The sequence below is a fragment of the Antennarius striatus genome, chromosome 20 (assembly GCF_040054535.1).
Source record: "Antennarius striatus isolate MH-2024 chromosome 20, ASM4005453v1, whole genome shotgun sequence".
Lineage (NCBI taxonomy): Eukaryota > Metazoa > Chordata > Actinopteri > Lophiiformes > Antennariidae > Antennarius > Antennarius striatus.
The window spans coordinates 3,012,342-3,033,485 of record NC_090795.1 but is presented as its reverse complement, the minus strand read 5'-3'; the positions used below and the strand labels follow the sequence as shown (position 1 = coordinate 3,033,485).

Here is a 21,144-nt window from a genome sequence, read left to right as displayed (position 1 = left end):
GGCTGCTGGGATCACTTCATACATGATTGCTCGGATTTATCGGAGTGTGATCTGACACCGCGACCTTTGACTTTGTTGTGCTTATTGACTTGCTCTCCCTACATGCTGCAGTTTAACCCGAAGGCCTACAGCTAGCTGGAATTTTCCAGTAACGGCCTTTCACACAAAGTGTCGGCTAACTTTGCTGCAACCCGCGTTCGATCCCCTGCATTATATTGAACGTGCAACACATCCTCCATACTCTAGTAGAAGTGTTGTAATCTATTACATTCGTCACGCTTGATAAACCATTGCAATAGTCCCCCATATTGCATTTATTAGCATATTATAACGACCTTTTACTTGGTGCTCATTATTAATCACTTCTCATCCATCATGCGCAGAAGCTCTGAGGTAGAAGAGGTGAAAAGTTTGCGACGTTATTGAACAACTCCATCCAAAGGTCATTCTGTATTGCACAAAACGAGCGAGAGCCAATTTAGAGCAACATTTTATAAATTCATAATTGTTGGAAAAGGCTCGCTCAGGAAAACGTGATTAACATTTGACGACCTTTCATTCCCAGTCAAGAAACGGGTCTGACTGATTTCCATCCGGTGTGTCACAAATGATTTTGATGTTTATTACGTTGAAGGAATTTATTAGGACGGATTTGACGTAGAAATGACCCACTGGGGGGGTGAAACGAGTTATTTTACATGGAGGTTTTTTTTTGGTTTTTTTGCAGATGCCTTTGGAAATAACACAGATAATTCATTCTGCTTCACCTCAGGCGACGTGCTGCGCTAAAGAAACCCTGTAAAGGGCAAACATGCCTCGATTAAAGCAGCACGGCGCTCATGGTGGCTACTGTATGTGGGCTACAGTGTGTGACAGCAGCTAGCAATCATGTGTATCTACAGACGGCTTTTTATGTGAGATTTTATTATAATCAGGTATGACTTCAACTCACATTCCACATATTTATTAAATTCAATAATTATTATAAGCGGCACTCATGTTGGAATGAACCTCAAACAGTGAACGCATCTCAGGAGTATTAGAATATTTCGTCGAGACGCTTCAACTCAAGGCGACAGCTGCGTTATAGCTGCCAGGTGCAAGCAAAAGCAATTACACTTATCACCAAATCAAAGGTAATATTTGATGACACAATGTTTCTTTTTTTTTTGGCGCTAGATTTTCTCATGTTTTCTGATCTAATCAAACCTCACGAGAACGAAAAAGATAACGACGTACGTACGTCGATGACATCGCTTCTTTTGTGAGCATAATCTTATGGCAGGAAATGACACGTTTTTTGGGGGGATTAGGTGGAGTTTCTTCTTAACCATCTCAATGTTTGGGGAGTTTAGAAACAGAACTGTTAAGACGCATTAATCTCAGGTCATTTTTATTATATTTATTACTTTCTAATCCGCCACTCGGGGTGAATCTGAATGATCTTACTTGATTTGTGATTCAGGGGAGCGTAGCCATTGATTGCTTTCCCCCTCACAAACATGCCGTTGTTCTCTGGGTTTGATTGATGAGCCTTGATGATCTCGTTCAACTTGTGCTGCAGAGCCACAAACTGCTCAGAACTCTTTGTGATCTGTGGACGACATTTAACCAGAAACAACTCATGACTGGGATGAAACCGGTCGAGTCGGTTCTAATCGTGGTTGTCGGGCGGGGGCGTGACCTCTTTGGAGAAGACCTCCAACTCAGCGGCTTCCGTCTGCGCCGTCTGCTGGTTGGCCTTCAGGTTCTTCCTGTCCTTGTAGCCTCTGAAGTTACTCTGGATCTTCACGGCCGCCTGCTCTTCTTCCTGTCTTTCTTTTTCAGCGTCTGTCTCTTCTTTACGTTCAATCACCACATCTGAAACATCCAGTATCTCCTCGACTGCCTCCTCCTCCCTGGGTTCCTCATCTTCATCGTCGCCCTTTGCCCTCTGCTGTGTCTCTCTCTCTGCTTTCAGTTTCTTCCGATCCCGATGGCCTCGGAAATTACTCTGAATAACCGTTGCAGCTTTTTCCTCATCCAGCTCTCCGGCGCCGGCGTCCGGCTGGGATTCAGGCATTAATTCTTCTGTCTGAACTTGTTCACCTTCAGGAGGTGCTAATGTTGCGTCATCTGGTTCCTTCTTCCTCTTCTGTGGGATCTTTCCTTCCTCTTGGAGTTTTTTGCGCTCCTTGTGGCCACGGAAGTTGCTCTGAATCACCACAGCTGCTTTGGTCTCGTCTCCTATCTGTACTTCCAACGTGACGTCAACTGAAGAGACGTCGACTACGACATCCAGAGATCCTTTTTCTGTTTCTTCCTCTGGTGTTTGAGCGTTCTGCACCTCCTCCTCCTCACCTGTCGGGCTACTCGCTGCTCCATCTTCACTTGTAGGACTAATTTGAGTTTTCTTAGCTGGGATCTTGCCTTCTTCCTGTAACCTCTTCCTCTCTTTGTGACCTCTAAAATTGCTCTGGATCACGGTGGCTGCCTTGGTTTCTTCCACCATGTCCAGGACCTCCTCCACCACCTCCTGCCCTTGGAGATCCTCCTCCTTCGTGTCGATCTCCTGCTGTTCATTCCCTACATCTTCTCCCAGTATATCTCCAAATCCTAATTCTTCTTCCACTTCTGTGTGTTCGTCATCATCTGGAACCTGTGTGTGATCACTGTCGTCATTATCTTCTGCTTCATAGGTGCTTTCCTCTTCTTCATCTTGGGCATCGGCTGGTATTTTCCCCTCTTCGTCATTGCTGGCAGACTCATGTTGTTCCTCCATCATGTTTAACGATTCCTCAATCTCAGCTCCTGCCATCGTCTTCTTCTTCCTCTCCTTAAACTTCTTCCTCTCCTTGAAGCCCCTGTAGTTGCTCTGGAGAACCACCGCCGCCTTCGTCTCCTCTTCCTCGTTCTTCACTTCATCCACGAGCTCAGAGGGTGTTTCTTCGGCGGAGACATTTTCTGTTTCGCTCGCTTTTTCTTTGTCTTCCTTCTCTTTCAATTTGGCTTCCCTACAAACAGAAAGTTGGTGAAATTTCTTTTATTTATCTTTATTTTTAAGGTTAAATATCATGAATATTCTCTCATACTTTTTTCTTTTGAAGCTTTTCCTTTCCTTGTGTCCTCTGTATCTGGCCTGGATCTTAGTTGCGGCTTTATTTTTCTCATCTACCAACTCCTTGTATTTTTTTCTTGCAAGGTGGCCCCTACAAACTGAAGAAGATGGAAATTAACGCTAAATTGTCATGAAAACAGATTTTTCCTCAGGTCATTCTTACCAGCCTGAAACTGGATGATGAAGGCCTCAAACTTTGCTTTATTTTTGTCCTCAGCCACTTTCTTCCGAACTTTCTGACCTCTGTAAGCTGAGGAGTGTGAATCAAAAAAGAAGGAAGAGATCAGTATTACCGCTTCGTGCCTCGTTGGGTTTGAAGGAGATAAGAACACATACGGTTTACGAACCCGACTGCAGGACCAGAGCGCTCTGCTCTCGCTCTTTTATCATCCGTTGGTATCGTTTGGCTCCCAGCCAGCCTCGGACGTAGGCCTGGAGCAGAACCACTCTCTGCGTGGCCTGCTGCAGCATCAGGTTCAGATGCTCAACGTGGTAATACTTGAGGAACACCTGACAGGAGGTGGACAAGTATATTTAATCTGAAAGTCATTTAAGTTTCAGCATCTCATGTTTGAACCACAAGAAATCTGTGCAAGCACAGCTTACGCTGTAAGCTTTCATCTTAGAATGTCTTTCTAAGACATTGCGTGAGCAGGAAGTGGAGTCTCATTCATTCCATTAAAGGCGGCACATGTTCGCATTACAGCGACCTGCCGGCGCAGCACATTATATCCTTTCTCACGCTCGTCCGACTTGGTTTCGGTGTCTCGTGATGGAGTTAACGCTTCTCCGTTTGGACAACGACACTCTTAAATGTTCTAAAAGTAACCGAGTCGTGGAGCGTTAATGAATGGTGCAGATGCGATTATGTGGGCATAATCATGGGATTGTCTAATCTAATCAAACTGAGATCACGTGGGCCTTATTTTCTTCATTTCAGTGCTATTGGGAAGACTTTGCAAACAGCGAGCGAAAGCTTTTCCTTCTGTTTGGCCTTTAAAAACTTTCCTGCACCAAACGTTGGGAAATCTGATTCTACCTTAGTCTGATTGGCCCTTCGATGGTCTTACCCCTATAAATAAACATAATTGCATCATCTGAACATATACCAACCTTAGTCTTGCCCATCGCCCAGTTCTCCAGCTTCACCTTCTCCAGTATTGTTGCGCAGGTTTCCTGAGTCCCGGCCAGCTCCTCGTGAGCATGAAAAGCCAGGATGGAGTACCTGCAGCAGTCAGCAGAATCCCCAGTAGAAAACACACACATCCATCCGTTAGACAAGCAACGAACAGACGGTCTACTTCGTCTTGGTGCGGCGCAGGATTCTGCTGACCTTTTGATGAAGTTAGCAAACAGGATTCGGTGAGAGTAACCCTGCCGTCGGATCTTGGCCGTCTCCAGGACGCCGGTGTATCGCAGCTGAAGCAGGACCTTCTCCCTGTCGAATTTGTTGGCTTGGCGATCGTTGTTGGGTTTGATGCAGCGAACGAAGTGAGGCTGACCCGCCAACATCTTGGACAGTAGATCCATAAGGGAGTACTACCGAGACAGCATGAAGCAGGAATCCTTGAGGAAGCCCGTCGAAGGGTTCGTTCTGGGGTCGGGAAAATATGGAGTCTTACCCTGAAGTAGGAGGCCACCGTCTGCGTTCTCATGTTGGTGGTTTCTCTTGGGTGGTAAGGCGTGTCTCCAGGCTCCCCAGGCTGAACACACACACACACATATTACTCCAAATAATCCATGCTGTATGTTGAGGACTTTACATACCAGGGAACATTTTAGTGCAACAAACATCACAGTCCAAATGGCACACCTGCCACACATTTAGATTTCCACACATGCATGATTACAAAGACATGAACAAACACACTGGAATGTGCTATGGAGCATCTACAGAACAGCACCGCTACATTTGGATCTATACACTCCAATCCAGGAGATCTAGAGAGGCCGATGGCGTCTACGACTGAAGTGTATTAAAATGTTAGGATTACCTCACTGAAATAAAAGTTACTATATAAGGTCAGGACTCCCAGCTTTTATGGTGCAAAGGCAGAGAAAGGACAAAAAAAAGAAGTCAGACGTACAATTAGGAAACAAAGCAGGTGAGAGTCAGACTAGAGAAGGTGAAATGGAATTCAAGATTGCTTTTGATTTCTAGTGTCAGAAGAGAATAAAATAGATCTAACAACTGTCCATAGATGCAGAAAATCATGTGGCGATAATACAGACGGCGGGGTAACTACCTTGGCGAAGGTGACGGTGCGTGTCGGGGTCCGTGGGCTGCACATGGTGTTTATGACTTTACCCTTGGTTTGGGCGAGGTTGCCTGTGGGGTAAACAAAGACAGGTTGATAGTCTTACAAACCGGTTTGTCTCACGTGTAGAGATTCACAAAGGAAAGACTAGACATATATCTTTATTGTGAAAAATTCTGCGAAGCCCTGTTGAACTCTTTTATGACCGTTGAAGAGGAGTGACTCTTGGCTTTCTTATTTGATTTCCTTTCACCTGTTTTGGTCAGCGGGTTCGTGACCAGCTTGCGAGTCAGCTCGTCCTCGGAGGACCTCAGCAGCAGGATGATGTCGGCGGGTAGAGTGTCCCTGTTCTTGGCCAAGAAACCCGCAGCATTGTAAATCACCTGGAAGTTTAGGAGAGAGGGTTACGCTTGTACGAAGGCCAACAAACATCCCTAGAAGTCTCGTCAACGCCAGGAAATATGGCTTACCTTTCCAGCGTAGTGGTGAATGCCAAATCCAAGGTCGACCCTCTTTGGCCTCCAGAAGTTTTTAGTCTTGAGGTTGTCTTCAAATTTCTCTAAAATGTCAGATGGTGCAGTTAATATGCAATTTACAGCATATAGGTGAGATACACAGATCACAGACAATAGGATGGAGACTGACCTACGAGAGTCTGGTCAGTCGCTTGTGGGAATCGACTCTCCTCATCCAGAAGCGAGAGAATCCCCATCGGTTTCTGCACAAACAGGTCCAGGAGAGGCCGGTTGTCCTCATACTCAATCATCCGAGCGTCGACCTCCTCATTCAGGTACTCATCCTGCACAGAAGGCGACAAATGTAGTCATATATCATATCTGATATTCTGTGGGTGAATCGGCGTCGACAAGAAATGAGACATTGTTTAGTTTATTGGAATATATAATAGAGCTTTTCATCCGTGTTCCATCCTAAGGAGTCATTTTCTGTTCTCTCGGCCGTGTCTTTTTAATGTCATGCATGAACGACAGTCGGAGCGAGACATCGAGGGATACACTGTCCATCGGCCAACAGTTTGCTTCCTCTTGTTTCGTTGTTCTCGGTGAAACGCTGCCATTCCTTCTTTGGTTAAACCCGGTCTGAAGGGCAGGTCGCATGCGTCATCGGACTCTCAGAGCCGTTAGTGTGACTCATCGACACGATGGGATACCAGCAGCGACACAAACGTTCTTATTCCCTTCTGACGTGGACGGTGTCGTGCAAATGAGGTAAATCTGCAGAGATGCATGGATTCTGAGACGGTCTGTGACCACATATGGTAACAGATCAGCTGATTCCAAGGGCGACACCTCTTTGTATTATGACCCACGGCTATTCCCTGATGCTCTGCACACACGACGCCACTATAGAACAAATGTATATCCGGGCTCGGTGCCAACAATGCCCCAGAGTGAGATTAAGTCAAATGCTCACCATCTTCAACTCTTAATTGACCCTCATTTGGGATGATTTATAGCTTTTCTTCATGGGTGAGACCAAATCATTTAACATTAGCAGCCATTCTCTGGCCCCCCTAAGGCAAAATGCACTCACATAGAAGGAGGAGGGTAATCCTCATTGTCCCGTAAATAAAGACAGGAATATTTTACCATTTCTCCTTCTCTTTAAGTGCAAAGTGACAAATGATGGCTTGTTATCGCCGTTTAAATGGAGACGTGGTAGCAAACTAAATAAAATGCATGCACAGTGCTTCCAGGAAATACTCTTTATTTTCATGACTTTTACCTGTTCCCATGCAAATATGTGCTGGTTGAAGTAGAACTGGATGTGCTCGTTGGCGATGTTGATACAGAGCTGCTCGAAAGAGTTCTTCTTGAAGTTCTCGAAGCCGAAGATGTCCAAGATGCCGATGTTCAAGCCTTCGTCTTCCTCTCTGGAGGAGAAAGGAATGACCGTTGGTGAATGTCGTCCAATAGCATCGTCCGAATAGAACCTTTTCACGATGACCTCATCCTCTCACCCCGGTTTGCTATCGGGCCGCAGCAGCACGTTGATGCGGTTGACAATCCAGTTGAAGAGGCGTCCATAGAGAGCCTTGCTCATGGCGTCTCTCACCTCCGCCGCCTTCTCCACCGTATTGGGTCTGACGATGGTCTCCCCCCGGGCGACGACGCAGTGGGACGTCAGGGCTTCCTGGAGCTCGTCTGATCGGATGCACAGCAGCGACGCCACTGCGGGGACATTGGATAGGAAACGGGGTCAAGTAGGGTTAAAGGTCACCGACCCATCATGGCTCTCTCTCGTTCTTCACACCGTTCTCCAGGGTGGAAGTGTTGGAGATGATGCTCTTGTCTGTCTGGTGCTCCGAAGCCACCGGAGAAAATTCAATATCGCCCGAGTTGAGGATGGCGGCCAGCGTGCTGTAAACACTGCCCAGTTCCTGCAGACAGAACGGCGATTAACCCCGGAAAAAACAGTCATTCTATTTTTCTATTTTATTCTATTGACTCATTTCTGCCTGTTTTTAACATATTTTGACAGTTTTGATCAAGTTTATCTTTTTTTCTCAGAATCTTTGGGCCCCGTTAATCTTCAAATATTATATATAATATATATAAATGCTAGTGGCTCTCTTGTTCCATTGCTATACACAGATTTTCATGTGTAAATGATTAAAGAGTACAAGAGCATCCTAATGAACATTAGGATCAAGACTATGTTGTTAAATCTGTGGAAACAAAGGTTTTCTCTCCGTTCCCGGTAATTAAAGGAGTAGTTTGTTTTTTTTACCTCCAGGGTGAATCCAATCACTTTAAAGCACTGCTCCACTACATCAAACTGCTCCTTGTAGAAGGTGTTACTCACTATGTCAGGCCCTAATTTAATGTTCTCATTAAACAAATACCTGCAAAAAAAAAAAAAGGAATAAAAATAGAGACAAAGATGAGGATTGGGGTATCGGGAAATTGGCCGTTTTGCCGCGTGAGCGGGAAATAACAGTGTTTAAGAGACACGGCTGTCAAACCTACTTAGGTGTTTTACTGTCAGAGAGTTTGTAGTGGGCAAGTTTCTTCCTGTCAGCCAGACCGGCGTAAATGTAGTAGAAGATATGGAAGTTCTTCTCCCCTCTGTGGAAAGACGCAAAACAGATAATGAGATCACAAAAAGCCAATTTAAGATAATGAATATGCACGAAACAAAAGAAATTACAATTACGTCGCTTTTTTTTTTTCCCCCCCTGAGAACGATGAATAATTATCCCAATCAGCCCACCAAATAGGAATCATTGTCTGTCCCACCCCAGGACCAGTCTAACTGGATTATGATTATTACTGCCTTCATTTGATTGATGGATTTCATAGGATAAAACTAAGACTGTCTGAAAGTCACAACAGACAGATCATAAGAGACGTTTCCCAGCAGGAGATGGAGGTTCGGAAAAAAACGACAAGCTGGTTTTCCAGGGAATCAACTTGAACCGCCAGATTCGTGGTCAAACATCAACCCGGGGGGCAGGTGTAGTTACACTCAGTTCTGACGGCCCAGTCCAACCCTCTGACCTGTTCTTCTGTTCCTGAATCTGCCTCTGAAGCTGCGCCGAGGATTCTCCAAAGGACGGCAATCTTCGATCAAACAGGAAATAAGCTAGCCCTTCCACTTGACCCATCCCCCCCGCCCCCAGACGCCTGATAAGGAAAAATAGATTGACTGAAGTGCAGGTTGAATTTAAATGCCACCAGTTTCAAAATGAAAAAAAAAAAAAAATAGAGGTGAAGGGATGGGACAGAGGCTATTAATGACTGATCCCCAACCGGCAATCTGGGAACTGACCTTCTCTGCAAATGTTGATACAACATTCACACGATCGGCGTTAGTATATGAAGGTCATACAGAAATATCCGGCAGGGATTTTAGACGGGTATTTACGCTGCTTGGTGGATGACTCTGGATTTCTCCAGCAGGTACTCAGATATCTGGGCTCCGACCACCGTTCCTCCACCGGTGAACTTCATCTCCAGGTATTTGCCGAAGCGGCTGGAGTTGTCGTTGATGACGGTGCAGGCGTTCCCGAAAGCTTCCACCAGACTGTTCACCAGCAGGATCTTCTCCTGGAGCGTCCGGTTGTTGGCCTGGATAAAACATGATTCCAGCTAACTTTATGGGATGTTCAAACTCATTTACATCATCACCATCCATCAGGATCTTGATGTTGAAAAGGTCGCCGTGCTTCACGTTTAGATTTTGGGTTATTCTCACTTTTCCAAGAACTGTCAGCTGTTGCACCAACAGATGAGCGCTCTCGGTTTTCCCAGCTCCACTTTCTCCACTGATCACAACACACTGCATAGAAACACACCAGAAACTAGCAAATAAATGACACTCAGGATTCCCAAACTGATTTAAATCAACAGCAACAAAAAGGGCAAATTTGAACCCCGTGTCTGTACCCAGCTTCATTACCTGGTCTGCATTGTAGGACACCATGGATTGGTACGCTACATCGGCCACGGCGAAGATGTGTGGAGGGTTAGCGGTGCGTTTAGCTCCTATGTACATCTTGGTGTGCTGCGGAATTAAAAAAAAAAATTAATTTAAAACAGAAGTAGATATTAGAGGGAAATTAATCTCATTCTGATGAGGCTTTGCTTCTCTTCATTGCACACTACAGAATTTCCCTCGGTGCAAACTGTTCATACAATACAGTATATTTCTGCTTTAGGTGGAGAGGAACATATATATATTTTTTAAAAGCAAAGCAAAACATGATGATTGAGAGAAAAACACTCAGAGGCAGACAATCAGGGGCAGTGTGTGTGTGTGTGTGTGTGTGTGTGTGTGTGTGTGTGTGTGTGTGTGGAGGGCAAACGTAATGGGATGCAGCCGACAGCCGGCTCTAATGTGAATGCACGTTGAGTGCAATCAAATGTGCAAGCCCTGGTGCATCATGGGAAACACGCACAACATATACCTGAGGAGTGTATATGTCCATCTTGTGGAAGGGGTTGACGGCGATGAGGATGTCTCCCACATACGTGTAAATTTCCTCTCTCCCGTAGCGACTCTGGAGCTGCTCCGTTAGCGTGTTCTGGAAGAGCAACGAGCGCGACGCGGATCAGCTTATGTCCTGTTATAATGCATTATCATCATGTCACGCTAGTGATTAATTCTCCTGTCTTCCCGCTGACAGGACAGGTACATCAACAGCAGGGCTCCCTCGTTCCAGAGCTTCTCCCCCCGTTGAGGGATGGGTGGAAATATCCGCCGGCGACCGAGACCGATCCTATCGTTCAAGACGTCAATGCAGGAGCCAGATATGACAAATGGCCTTAAATAATGTTATTTGTGTAAAAAGACGCCGTTGTGCATTTGAATGTTCACAAGTATCACAAGGACACTCTAATAAACGGTATTTTGGAACCGTCCAAACAGAGACCAACAGAGACTGAAGACGTCGTCTCGCTTACCTCGTCTAGAACTTCGATGGTGGCGAGGTCGTCCGCCTCTCCTGGTTCATTCTGCGACGTCATGTGGCCTCCTTTTTTCGTGTGGATACGTTCATGCCTTGAATTCACAAAAAGTCGTCTGGATTCACCGACGCAGTCACGTCTACAAGCTTCTACTAGACGAAGGTCAAAACACGACGATGAGCGTCTACAGCGACAAACACGGAGGTCATCTTTGTGCCTCTTCTCCTGCTGGACTCTTGAGATCAGCTAAAAGCTAATTTAGCGCGAAAGAAACTGGAAGTTGACTGAAAAAAACTTTAAAAGCATCTTATTTTCTCCTTTTTTTTAACACTCACAAAGTTGAAATAGTCGAGAAATTATTCCCCAAATCTTCCCCGACGGGAGTGGCTTCTGACCTTCAGGGCTTTGATCTAGAAACGATTTAAACGAGAAGCCAAATAAAACGTGGGATTATCAAAAAAAATTTGGCATCTACAGATTAAAAAAAAAAAAAAGCATCTTTGTTTAATCGATAGTTAATTTGTCCCTGTCACTGATCTCTGCGAAGCCTCTGTTCATCTAAAACTTCTTGATGTCGGTGAGGTTTGACGCTCATCCACCGCCGTAAAGGTCGCGACCTCTGCATCGAAAAGGTGGACGAAAAAAAACGCGACGAAAGCAACAGACAACATTGTTTTAAGGGACCTAAAACCAGCTCGTGTATTGATGAGCGATCTACGGGCGGCGCTCTGATCTATTCCTACTGCAGCGTGAAGGTCAGGGAGGCTTTTTTGTTACCTGTCGTCGCCGCCTGCGCTCCTGTCTGTCTTTCCATGATGGCTTTAAACGACAGAGATAGGATCAACATTTTCATTTCAAGACACACTTTCCAGGTGAACATTCTGAGTCATGTGACCTGCAGCTGGCGCCTCGAGCCCGATTGAGTCATCGTTTTGCCGTGAGAGTGATGGAAACATCCAGCGAAGGAGGGTAATTTGGATTATAATGTCTGCAAACTCTAAGCTGCAGCAGAACTTATTAAAGCCACTGACAGGAGGGCTTCCAGGCTATTTTAAGAGGTTGCTAACAAAATCTATCACACACTTAACGGAGTGTGAGCGCTCTGCTTGTGCAGCGAGACAAATGGGAGCAAGACGGCACGAAAAAATGTGATTTTTACTTAAAGAGGACGCGCCGTTCGGACGGTACCTTGTTTTCTCGATCACTCCTATTTGTTGGTTGAGATCAATGAGCTCGATCAATTGTTTCTGCAAGATCTTCTCTCTGCCGATGATTTGTTTGACGAAGACATGATGGAGAAGGTCTAGCACGTTTGGCCTCAGCTCAAAGTCCTTGATCAGACATCTGTTAGAGGAGGAAAGGGGAGCGGGTTTGCATTCGGGGAGAGTCTCTGGGTGTAAATATGGATTATTTTGCAGAGGCACTCACTTGCAGATGAAGTCGTTAAAGCGGTCGGACCAAAGCTCCGGTTGGTGGAGGGTAGGCGGAGGATTTCTGTTAACGGAGGAGGAATGAGAGGAGATAAATGGAAAAGATAAGATGAGATGAGATTTACGCAGGCGGGCCGGAGAACAAAAGGCCGAGGCGCCGCGCCGAAACGGCAGAACGCAATCTCGACTATTAATCATCCGAGACATCCAGAGGTGTTTCTGAGGTGGCCTGTGGCAATAGCAAATGGCACTCCACCTGTGCAGCCGGGTGGTGCTGATACAGCTGACGTTGAGAAGGAGATAGAAAAAGTCAGAGTCAGTAGAAATCAAATATGGGATGTTAAGAAGAATAAACCGTGAGGACTCGAAATTCTTCGGACGAAACTCCGAATTTCGCTTCACGTTTTGATATTTCAGTCTCGTTGGCAGAGAAATTAACGTTTTATTTGGATTCTGTTGTTGATTCTGTGGATGGTTTTTTTTTTTGATGTTGTGTTAAGATAATGTTTGAATCTTAATAAGGAAGAAAATATACATCATCATTTTCATACGACATGAACTTACCAAGGTCATGATTTGCAAATTTGCAAATAAACACAGAGGCATGTTTTGAGAAACCTGGAGTGTATTTGTCTTTGGATGATATGTCGCATGTAAATCAGGTGAGAACAAACATCCAATCAAAACATCGGATTTGCTTCTTCTCCTATTTGGGTCAAACTAATTGAATCAAATGCAGAATTCGGCCGCAGTGACCTTTGTGTTGCTTGGGACGAACCCACAGCGGCGAACACCCCCCCGCCTGGAGCTCTGGCTGCAGACGTCACATAGATTCTGAGAGAGCGGCGTGATGGCGCCCGAGGAGCTCCACCCCCACAGCAAACTCACAGGGACGGATCCGTGTGTCACGGATGTGCAGTCTGCGTGTGCACGCAGGTGTGGAACCATTTTAGGGGGAATTGATGGGACAAAACGGCGCTCACCTGGGTATTTTGAAGAGGGCTCTCATTGGATGGAGGTCAGAAAGGGGCGGGTCTCCATCGCCCAGCTCTATGGCGGTGATGCCTAGAGACCAAACGTCACAACGGGCGTCGTAGGTCGAGTCCAGCTGCTGCTCACAGGCGATAACCTGCAGACAGAGAGATGAAATTAGAAAAAAAAAAAGTTTTATTTCACTTACTGATCTTTTAAAGTTATTTTCCCACCATTAAGGAAAGAGTTGCATGAACTGAAAATCCATTTAAAATCTGAATTGAGAAACTAAAGGGGACTTTATCCATTCCAACCCCCTTCCCCCTCACTTGTTCATGCTGGTTACAGCATCACGTTAAAATTAACCACAAATAAAAGGAAGAAGTTTTTAATGTTGTAATTCATCTAAAATGACGATTTACAGGATAACACGCTACACGTGGGGCTTTTTCATGCCACATTTATTGCAGAAAAAAAAAATTATTATTTTTTTGAATATCATGAAGTTACCAAAGCTTAAAAACCATTTTAGAACAAATAATACACAAACAATGATTAACCCTTCCTAATAGAGTTGTAATATTTCACATAAGCTTTTGTAAAGCAAATTCATCATAAAATACTTTTTTTTCTATGTGCACCCAACAGCTTAATGCAGGTCATCAAACAAACAAGGCTCGACTTACCTCGCAACTCAAAGCGGCAAAACAAGCGCCTCTCAAGAAAGTAGCCGTGATAACTTCTACATCATCCAGAATGTTTCCGTTCACGGAGACTCGTTCAAAATCTTTCCTTCCGGTGATAAAAACACTTTATTTCATAAAATCTTGTTGCCGTCCGCTCAAGCTGCGTTCTTTGATGAGCATCTTACTCAAATGAGATTAAAATCCCTGGAGTCTTGACACCACACCTGTCGGAGAGTGAATTCTAGTGCACAATTTGCACGACATGCAAACCTCATGTAAAAATGTCCATTTTGATCAGACGGGTTAAAGGGCACGGCTCCTTTTATGGGCCGGTTCAACGGTCGAAAGGAGCACATGGGGTTTTTTTCCCTAAAGTTTGTCTGATTTTTTCTGTTTAATTTTTTTTATTTTTATGTCACTTTTTTTGACCAAATCTTTTAATCCCAACTTTTCAGAAATCTTAACACTCTTTTGATGTGAGACAGTCTCATGCAAATAACTGTTTTAGTGTAATAGTAACCTACTTTTGAATTCAAATCTGAAGTTGTTCCTGTCGTCAGAACAAAATGCTCAACATTTAAATTATGACATGACCGCATGGTGCCTAAATTACCCACAATGCAACTCAAACAGTTTGGCGCTGGGCTCACGTTTTGTAACTTAAACGATGACCGTTTGCAGCCATTCTTCGACAGAGTCGACAGTACGGATGCACCACAAATAGACGAGGCAGGAAATGAAGGATGACGGCTGTCCGTTCCATTTTCTCCACGCATGTCGTGCTGGACTGTGCTGACGGAGGCCCGCTGGGATCCACTCCAAAATAATGTTGTGTGGAAACAGTCGAGGCCTTTATGGGCCTTTTGTACCGTACCTCTGGAGCCATCCAGAAGGGGGTTCCCACGGAGGTGTTCCTCCTCAGGCGGGTGTTTGTCAGCTGGGCTGATACACCTATGGGGGGAAGAGAACACACACAAAAAAAAGCTACCTCCAAATTTGTTTTCATTTGTTTTTCCTCCCAAACAAAAGAGGAACTGATAAAACTTATGATGTGTGAAAGAGGAAGCGGTAAACAGCGGGTTGCCGCTCAATGGATCTAAAAGCTTTCTTGTATACCGCCGATGAAGCTGTCACTATGGTGACAAGGAGGGTAAACAAAAGGGGAACACAAGTACGCCCTCACATGCACACACAAAGCCATCAAGCTGTTCTTTTTCTTCTCTTAAATGATACATTACTTTGAATTACGCGTTTTTTTTGCATGGCGGTGGGAGATTATTTCAGGAACGTTTGAATGCAAAACCAGCGTTTGACAGCGTCTCTCTCTCTCAGGATGCCCATTGATTTATTAGCTCACGTCACAGTTTGGGGATGAAGTCAGGATGCGACCAATGGAAAGGGAGATGGAGAAAAGGCGAGGGGGTTTCTGCGTTCTGTTGTTGCGTGACTTCATGTGTGGTTAAAAACCCTGACAAGGAGCATGCTGACCCACAATCCTGACTTCAGTCCAGTCCAGACAAATCAATGTTACGCCGCACATCCCACGGGCCCGGCTCTACTGGAGCAGCAACCAGGACAAAAGCAGCGCCTGGGGACAAAAAAAAGCATCTCCCCCACAAACAAATGGTTTGATGCACGACATGCGGTTTGCAAATCCTGAATTTCTGTCTCTCACCTGAATGTGGTGCATTATTTCAGGGGGAATTTTAAATGCACAATTTAAAATGTGATGCTTATTTAACGCAGAGTGCATCCTAGCGTGCATAAATGCATGCACACATGCGTTTTCTGACAGCTTTAGGAAACCACTTCCTGCAAAAATGTAATCAATGCACCAATTTTTGGAGGATTTTTGTGGTTGTTGTTGCAGTGAGGTAATATCTTGATGCGTTTCTGGTGTTTGTGAGTTAAATCCAGGGATGGAATTAAAAGGGAAAAAAAAGAAAAGAAAAGAAAGAAAGGGATTACAAACCCGTGTAGGAGGAGAGGCGGGAAAGAATACGGACAGAGACGACCCCAATAGACGGAAACAGATCAACCCACGTGAGCGAGAACAAAACAGTTGTCCAAACATGATTCATGAGTAAACCTACATCATCTGCAGTGATGAACGTTTATATATATCACAGAGCCGTCCATTAAAGCGCTCACAGCCCCCTCTCTTTCTGCTACATTAGCCCAGAGAGGAGCCTGGTGGGCCACACTAATAATCATCACACAGATAACGCTGTCTATTAGCATATTCATGAGAGCCTCGAACGTCGGGCTCCTCTCACTCATCCCCCCCCCCCCCTTTTTTTTTTTTTGGGTCCATCTCTTTGCTATTTTGTGTCTCTGCTGGCGATGAGTCACGACGGGGGCGTTATCTCCTCAGCTGCTTAGTGTAGCGTACACCCCTCCACAGGAAAAACCATTAATCCCAGCGTGACGCAAAGCCGGCATGTAACACCCAGCGAGCAGGAGGCGGGCCTCCTCTTCCTCTTCTCCTTCCTCTTCTTCCTCTCCTCTCTCAATTGAAGGTGTTTGCCAGTCGGCTTTGAGATAAATGCTATCATGCTAACATTCTCTCGATGCTAACACACAAACGATTCAGCAGCAATTCACTAGAAGCTGTGGACATGCTAACATGTGCTAATTGGAGAAAAATTTAAAATTTGGCGGTATTTTTAAAGAATACAGGAGCAGATTCCAGAAACATGACGATCTAGTGTTTTCTTTTTTTTTTCTTTGTGAATTTTTTTTAATTTTGTTACTTTTTTTTGTTCTGTTACTACTTCAAAATCGCAATAGAAAGAAAGTGTCAAAAAAAAATAATTGGCGTTTACTTCCCGATTTTTATTTTTTTTTAGCCTCTCAGCGACCGATGGGTGGATTATGAAATTTATTCTAATGCAGATTTATTCCATATTTATCCAGCACAAGCAAACCTTGGTTTTCGAACGCTTTAGACACGGAACAAATCGGAATTCGATAAATACTTTGTGTGATAAATACTTTTGGAACAGCTGATGTGTATTTTGTATAAAATCTTTTGTTTTTTTATGTTATCAATATATTTCACAGATGTTGAAGGAGCCGATTTCGTCTTTGTTCAAGTCATCCTTTCTCTTTATGACACACTGTTTGCCGATCAAGCTTTCAAAGGGGGGGGGGGACGATAGAAAATTAATTCATCTTTACTCCCTACTTCACATCCACATAGAAAGCCATTCCCCTAACACCCTCCCCTTTATACGGGCTGCGCTTCCTGCTCCACGGCCAGAAAAAAGGCTTTTAAGAGAAGCCCACAATTAGCAGGCTAAATGCAAACCAAAGTGCAGATTTTATTTGTCCTGCTTATTCTGCTGACGACAACTAGGGTGAGTCAACCCCCCCACCCCCACCCTTGAAAAGAGGCCGAATTTGCCTGTCATGTGCCAAGAACGATAGCTGTGCTGTTCTGAGTGGCTCATTTGCTTAAGAAAACTCAAATGAGCGCAAACAGAGGATGAATAGCAACAACGCCCGCTGCTGTCGGGTAAAGACGGCGCTTAATGGAAAAGTAGAATCATCTGCCACCTTGTTGGGGTTGTGTAAATGTATTCCAGCCTCCAGACGAAAAGTAATTGGTGGCGCAATTTATTTGGAAAGAGGCTGACGGTAATGGATTTGACCTTTTTCTGTTAAATTAGAATTTGATTTTTTACTGATTAAAGAAGGAAAATACAAAAAAAAAAAACCCCAGCTTGACAAAAACATCCTACCGAAATCCACCAGTTTGACCCCTCCTTGCGTCGTCAAGAGGATGTTGTTGCCTTTGACGTCCCGGTGGATGGTTTTGTTGATGTGGAGGTGCTGGAGGCCCTGCGGAGAAAACAAAGTTAAGCTTTCCTGGTCTCCAAGCGGCGCCTTCGGCCTCTCCCGCGTATCCGAAAGGTCATCTTACCATGAGAGCCTCGCGCAGGATGTAGGCGATGATGGCTTCATCCATCCTGTAGCCTCTCTTCAGCATGCCTTTAGCCAGATCGGTCACCGAGCCGCCATTGCAGAGCTGAAACAGATTTAAAAAGACACAAAAAAAGAAGAAGAAGGAGGAAAATCAAGAAGAGTCAGCAGTTACAATATGCTGAAATCTGGGGCATCTGAGGAACGGCGGAGGATGACAATGTTATGATGGCGAAGATTTCACAGGGAGAAAATAGACGCTGGAGGTAATTCCATCAATCTTTAGCGGCTTATCTTTCTCAGGCAGCTTAGAGAGAGGTACAATCTGCCCCCACGGGGGACAAAATGTGTATTTAGCATGTTTAATCGACGACGAGGCAAATACTGAACATTATCTACCGATCAAGTGGATGCTTTTATGCATTCGAACAATGCGAAAAAACAATATATCAAACACACAGCGTCTGAAAATGGGACGTACCAAGAATAAAAAATTTACGGCGGGGGTTGGACAGCATAAAAAGAAAAATATTGATTCTGTGCTCTTGTAGGTGTTTTCTCCTGGAAAAAAAAACGGCATCCAGTAGATGTAGACACAACTGTCAATCCTTGGAAAATTACGGAAAATTACCTGGTGGGTTGCCATGGTAACGGTAATAACCCCTTCATTTGGGTCTTTTTCTTTTGTGAGCCGTGAGAGGTATATGAAGAACAAGATGTCAGAAACGCTGCCGGGCCTTGTCAGTCGGTGTGGAACATAGAACATATAATATATAAGGGAGACGTTCCACTTTATTGGTTGTGCATTTTAACACATATTCAAATCTTAACTGCGTGCAAAAAAACCCAAACATTTGATGCAAGATGGAAAATTCTGATTAAACACTTATTCATGTATAATTACACTAATTTCCAGCACTTGAAAACTGAAAGCCTAAATTGCCTATGTGTGTGTGTGTGTGTGTGTGTGTGTGTGTTTATTTACCATTAGAATCACCTCCTTGCAGCACACACACATATTCTGCCCATTTGAAATGAGAAGATGTTGCAGAGAACAGCCCAGCGTGGGTTTTGAAGGTGATATTTACGCTGCTAAACGTATGATTGGGGCAGAAATGTTGCACCACAGCTAACAGTGGTGCGATGCGAACGTTTCCTGATATAAAGCTGCTGCCTGCTGACGGCTGCAGCGTGGTAACGCAGGCACAATATTTGCAGCTGTTCACTCCCAGCTCTGAATGAGGACCCATTTTGTCGTCTCACGGGGGTTTGATTGCGTTTTCAGTCGTCCCCGCTCGCCGAAAGCTAATTGAGGGAACGGCAGGAGATCCCGGCCAGAAGTGGTTCCACACTTTTTTAGACACAAAACATTACATTTGGTTTGATTTTAAACACCCAAATGCCTAAAATTGTAATTATTAGTTATTCTATTGATTCCCTTTGGTCCAAGTTTGATTTTGTTGATCTTTAAATTCCTATTCTTTGGGTTTGTCTGACTTTGTGTTCTTGATGCATCTCTGGGATTCGTTTGCATCCCTCTGAAGAGGATTTGTGTCTCTGTGGGTATTTTGTGTCACACTGTGGTTGTGGTGCGTTTGTCGTGTGTTTTTTGTCTCTTTGTGGTCATTTTGTTTCTACTTGTTGGCATTACCAGTATCTTTTTTACCATTTTACATCCCCTTAGTTGTTTAGACATCTCTTTGTATGGTTTTTTTTTGTATCCTTTAACTGTTTTTACATCTCTATGTGGTGTTCTTTCTCTTTTTTTTTTTTTTGCACGTTTGGCATCCTTTTAGTTGTTTTGACATCTCTTTGTGATGTTTCCTGGTTGTCTTTTTTATTTTTAACACCTTTTGCTTCCTTTTTGTTGGTTTTACATCCTTTTGATGTTTTCTGGTTTTGTTTTGGGGTTGTTTTTTTTTAACACATTTTGGCATCCTTTTAATTTATGTCCATTAAAAGGATGAGGTTTTCTGGTTTTGTTGTTTTTTTTTTACATGTTTGGCATCCTTTTTGTTGTTTTTACATCTATTTGTAATGTTTTCTGGTTTTATTTTGTTTCTTTATGGTCATCTTGCTTCTTTAGCCACTTCTACATTTCTTCTGGATCTCTTTTCAATTGTTATATTCCTCTTCATACTAAGTGTGTTTTTATTTTTGCTATCCTGTGTGCATTGATATCATTTCCAACAGTGACTCCAAACAGAGCCTCTGGCCCCGGGCCCCACCCCTACCCCCCAGCACCGACCTTCTATTCATTACATCCCGATGGTGAAATACACTTCTGACCTTGACTATGCGATGGCATGAGTTTTTAACAGCGGCTGTCTGGCCTGGTTTCTATCTGTCTATCAATGCAGCCATCCATCAGACGCCCAGGGAGGTGTTGCAGGATGGATGGCGTGGATCTCAGCTTAATCACTTCTGCTCTCTACTATCAGACGTCCAGACAAGCAGCAGTTAAGCAGAGAATACCGCCGAGGTTTCCTCAGACAGGCGATGAGCTGCACCTGACGTCAGTCCATATCACCTGTCATCATTAAATTACACGGGGCAGACAGACAAAGCCTCATTAATGAGAGGTCTGCTGCTGCAGGTTTAGCACGGCTAAATGTTAGCACTCTCACCTTAGCTTCAGCGCCGACTTCCAGAAAAGCGATGCCCGACAGGAACATTAATTATTTGAGATGTGGCGACGGCTCAAACCTCTAGAGTGGAAACGACACGTGAAACTTCTGACATGTTTTCATTTTCATCTGAATTCAATAAAACCAGGTTTCCTGAGAGTTAGAGACTTTTTTTTTTTTCAGCCGAGTCCGAGTCAAACAGGTCAAGTGTTTCGAGTTCATTTGAGTATGAAAACAAACAAAAAAATTCTGATTTTCTCATTTTTCTAAAGAATTGTACGCGTGACCCCTCCCTCCTTTATTTTAACAACAATCTATTCTCAAAGATCAAACCTGATTTTGCCTCACAGTGAGGGGCGTGTTCTGCATTCCAAATGAGGTCAGGTGCTTCTTTAGACATGCAAATGAAGGCAGTCGATGAAAGAAGTGGATGAAACGGACGTGAAGATGAAACAAACGCGCAGGTGCTGACTTTTACTTCATCTTTTCACGTCGTTACAAACACAAATATCCTCTTTTCCAAACCTATGGAGTCATCTCGTGTAACGCTGGACAAACGTGCGTTTGTGACAAACTGGATTGCCACCAGAGAAAAAAAACCGCTGCTATTGTTACCCCCGGCCTTATCGTTTACACCGGGATACTCGCCAAAGGTGTCTACTTTCTGACACCATTTATAGAAAAGACTTAACAAGGAAGACTGTTTTAAACCTCATTGTCAATT

At 44.2% G+C, this 21,144-nt stretch overlaps 1 protein-coding gene across 7 annotated transcripts in view; it reads right to left on the bottom strand.

Moving 5' to 3' along the window:
- myo3a (myosin IIIA) overlaps positions 1-21,144 on the bottom strand; it is a 29,640-nt gene that overhangs the window by 3,885 nt on the left and 4,611 nt on the right. For 3 of the 7 annotated variants that reach the window (XM_068303989.1, XM_068303991.1, XM_068303990.1), the window contains exons 4-33: positions 17,795-17,899; positions 17,613-17,712; positions 14,744-14,820; positions 13,195-13,340; positions 12,210-12,275; positions 11,970-12,125; positions 11,559-11,600; positions 10,779-10,875; positions 10,283-10,399; positions 9,775-9,879; positions 9,571-9,654; positions 9,241-9,443; positions 8,343-8,441; positions 8,104-8,218; positions 7,627-7,753; positions 7,334-7,544; positions 7,099-7,246; positions 6,001-6,154; positions 5,826-5,914; positions 5,609-5,738; positions 5,344-5,426; positions 5,092-5,133; positions 4,720-4,800; positions 4,431-4,636; positions 4,211-4,322; positions 3,445-3,607; positions 3,261-3,347; positions 3,072-3,195; positions 1,685-2,993; positions 1,450-1,594 (exon numbers count right to left, since the gene is read on the bottom strand). In XM_068303989.1, coding sequence (XP_068160090.1) covers positions 1,450-1,594; positions 1,685-2,993; positions 3,072-3,195; positions 3,261-3,347; positions 3,445-3,607; positions 4,211-4,322; positions 4,431-4,636; positions 4,720-4,800; positions 5,092-5,133; positions 5,344-5,426; positions 5,609-5,738; positions 5,826-5,914; positions 6,001-6,154; positions 7,099-7,246; positions 7,334-7,544; positions 7,627-7,753; positions 8,104-8,218; positions 8,343-8,441; positions 9,241-9,443; positions 9,571-9,654; positions 9,775-9,879; positions 10,283-10,399; positions 10,779-10,875; positions 11,559-11,600; positions 11,970-12,125; positions 12,210-12,275; positions 13,195-13,340; positions 14,744-14,820; positions 17,613-17,712; positions 17,795-17,899 — 4,723 coding nt within the window. Of the gene's footprint in view, positions 1-1,449; positions 2,994-3,071; positions 3,196-3,260; positions 3,348-3,444; positions 3,608-4,210; positions 4,323-4,430; positions 4,637-4,719; positions 4,801-5,091; positions 5,134-5,343; positions 5,427-5,608; positions 5,739-5,825; positions 5,915-6,000; positions 6,155-7,098; positions 7,247-7,333; positions 7,545-7,626; positions 7,754-8,103; positions 8,219-8,342; positions 8,442-9,240; positions 9,444-9,570; positions 9,655-9,774; positions 9,880-10,282; positions 10,400-10,778; positions 10,876-11,558; positions 11,601-11,969; positions 12,126-12,209; positions 12,276-13,194; positions 13,341-14,743; positions 14,821-15,357; positions 15,458-17,612; positions 17,713-17,794; positions 17,900-21,144 lie in introns of those variants that run through there. The other 4 variants (XM_068303993.1, XM_068303992.1, XM_068303994.1 and 1 more) reach the window with 4 other exon arrangements.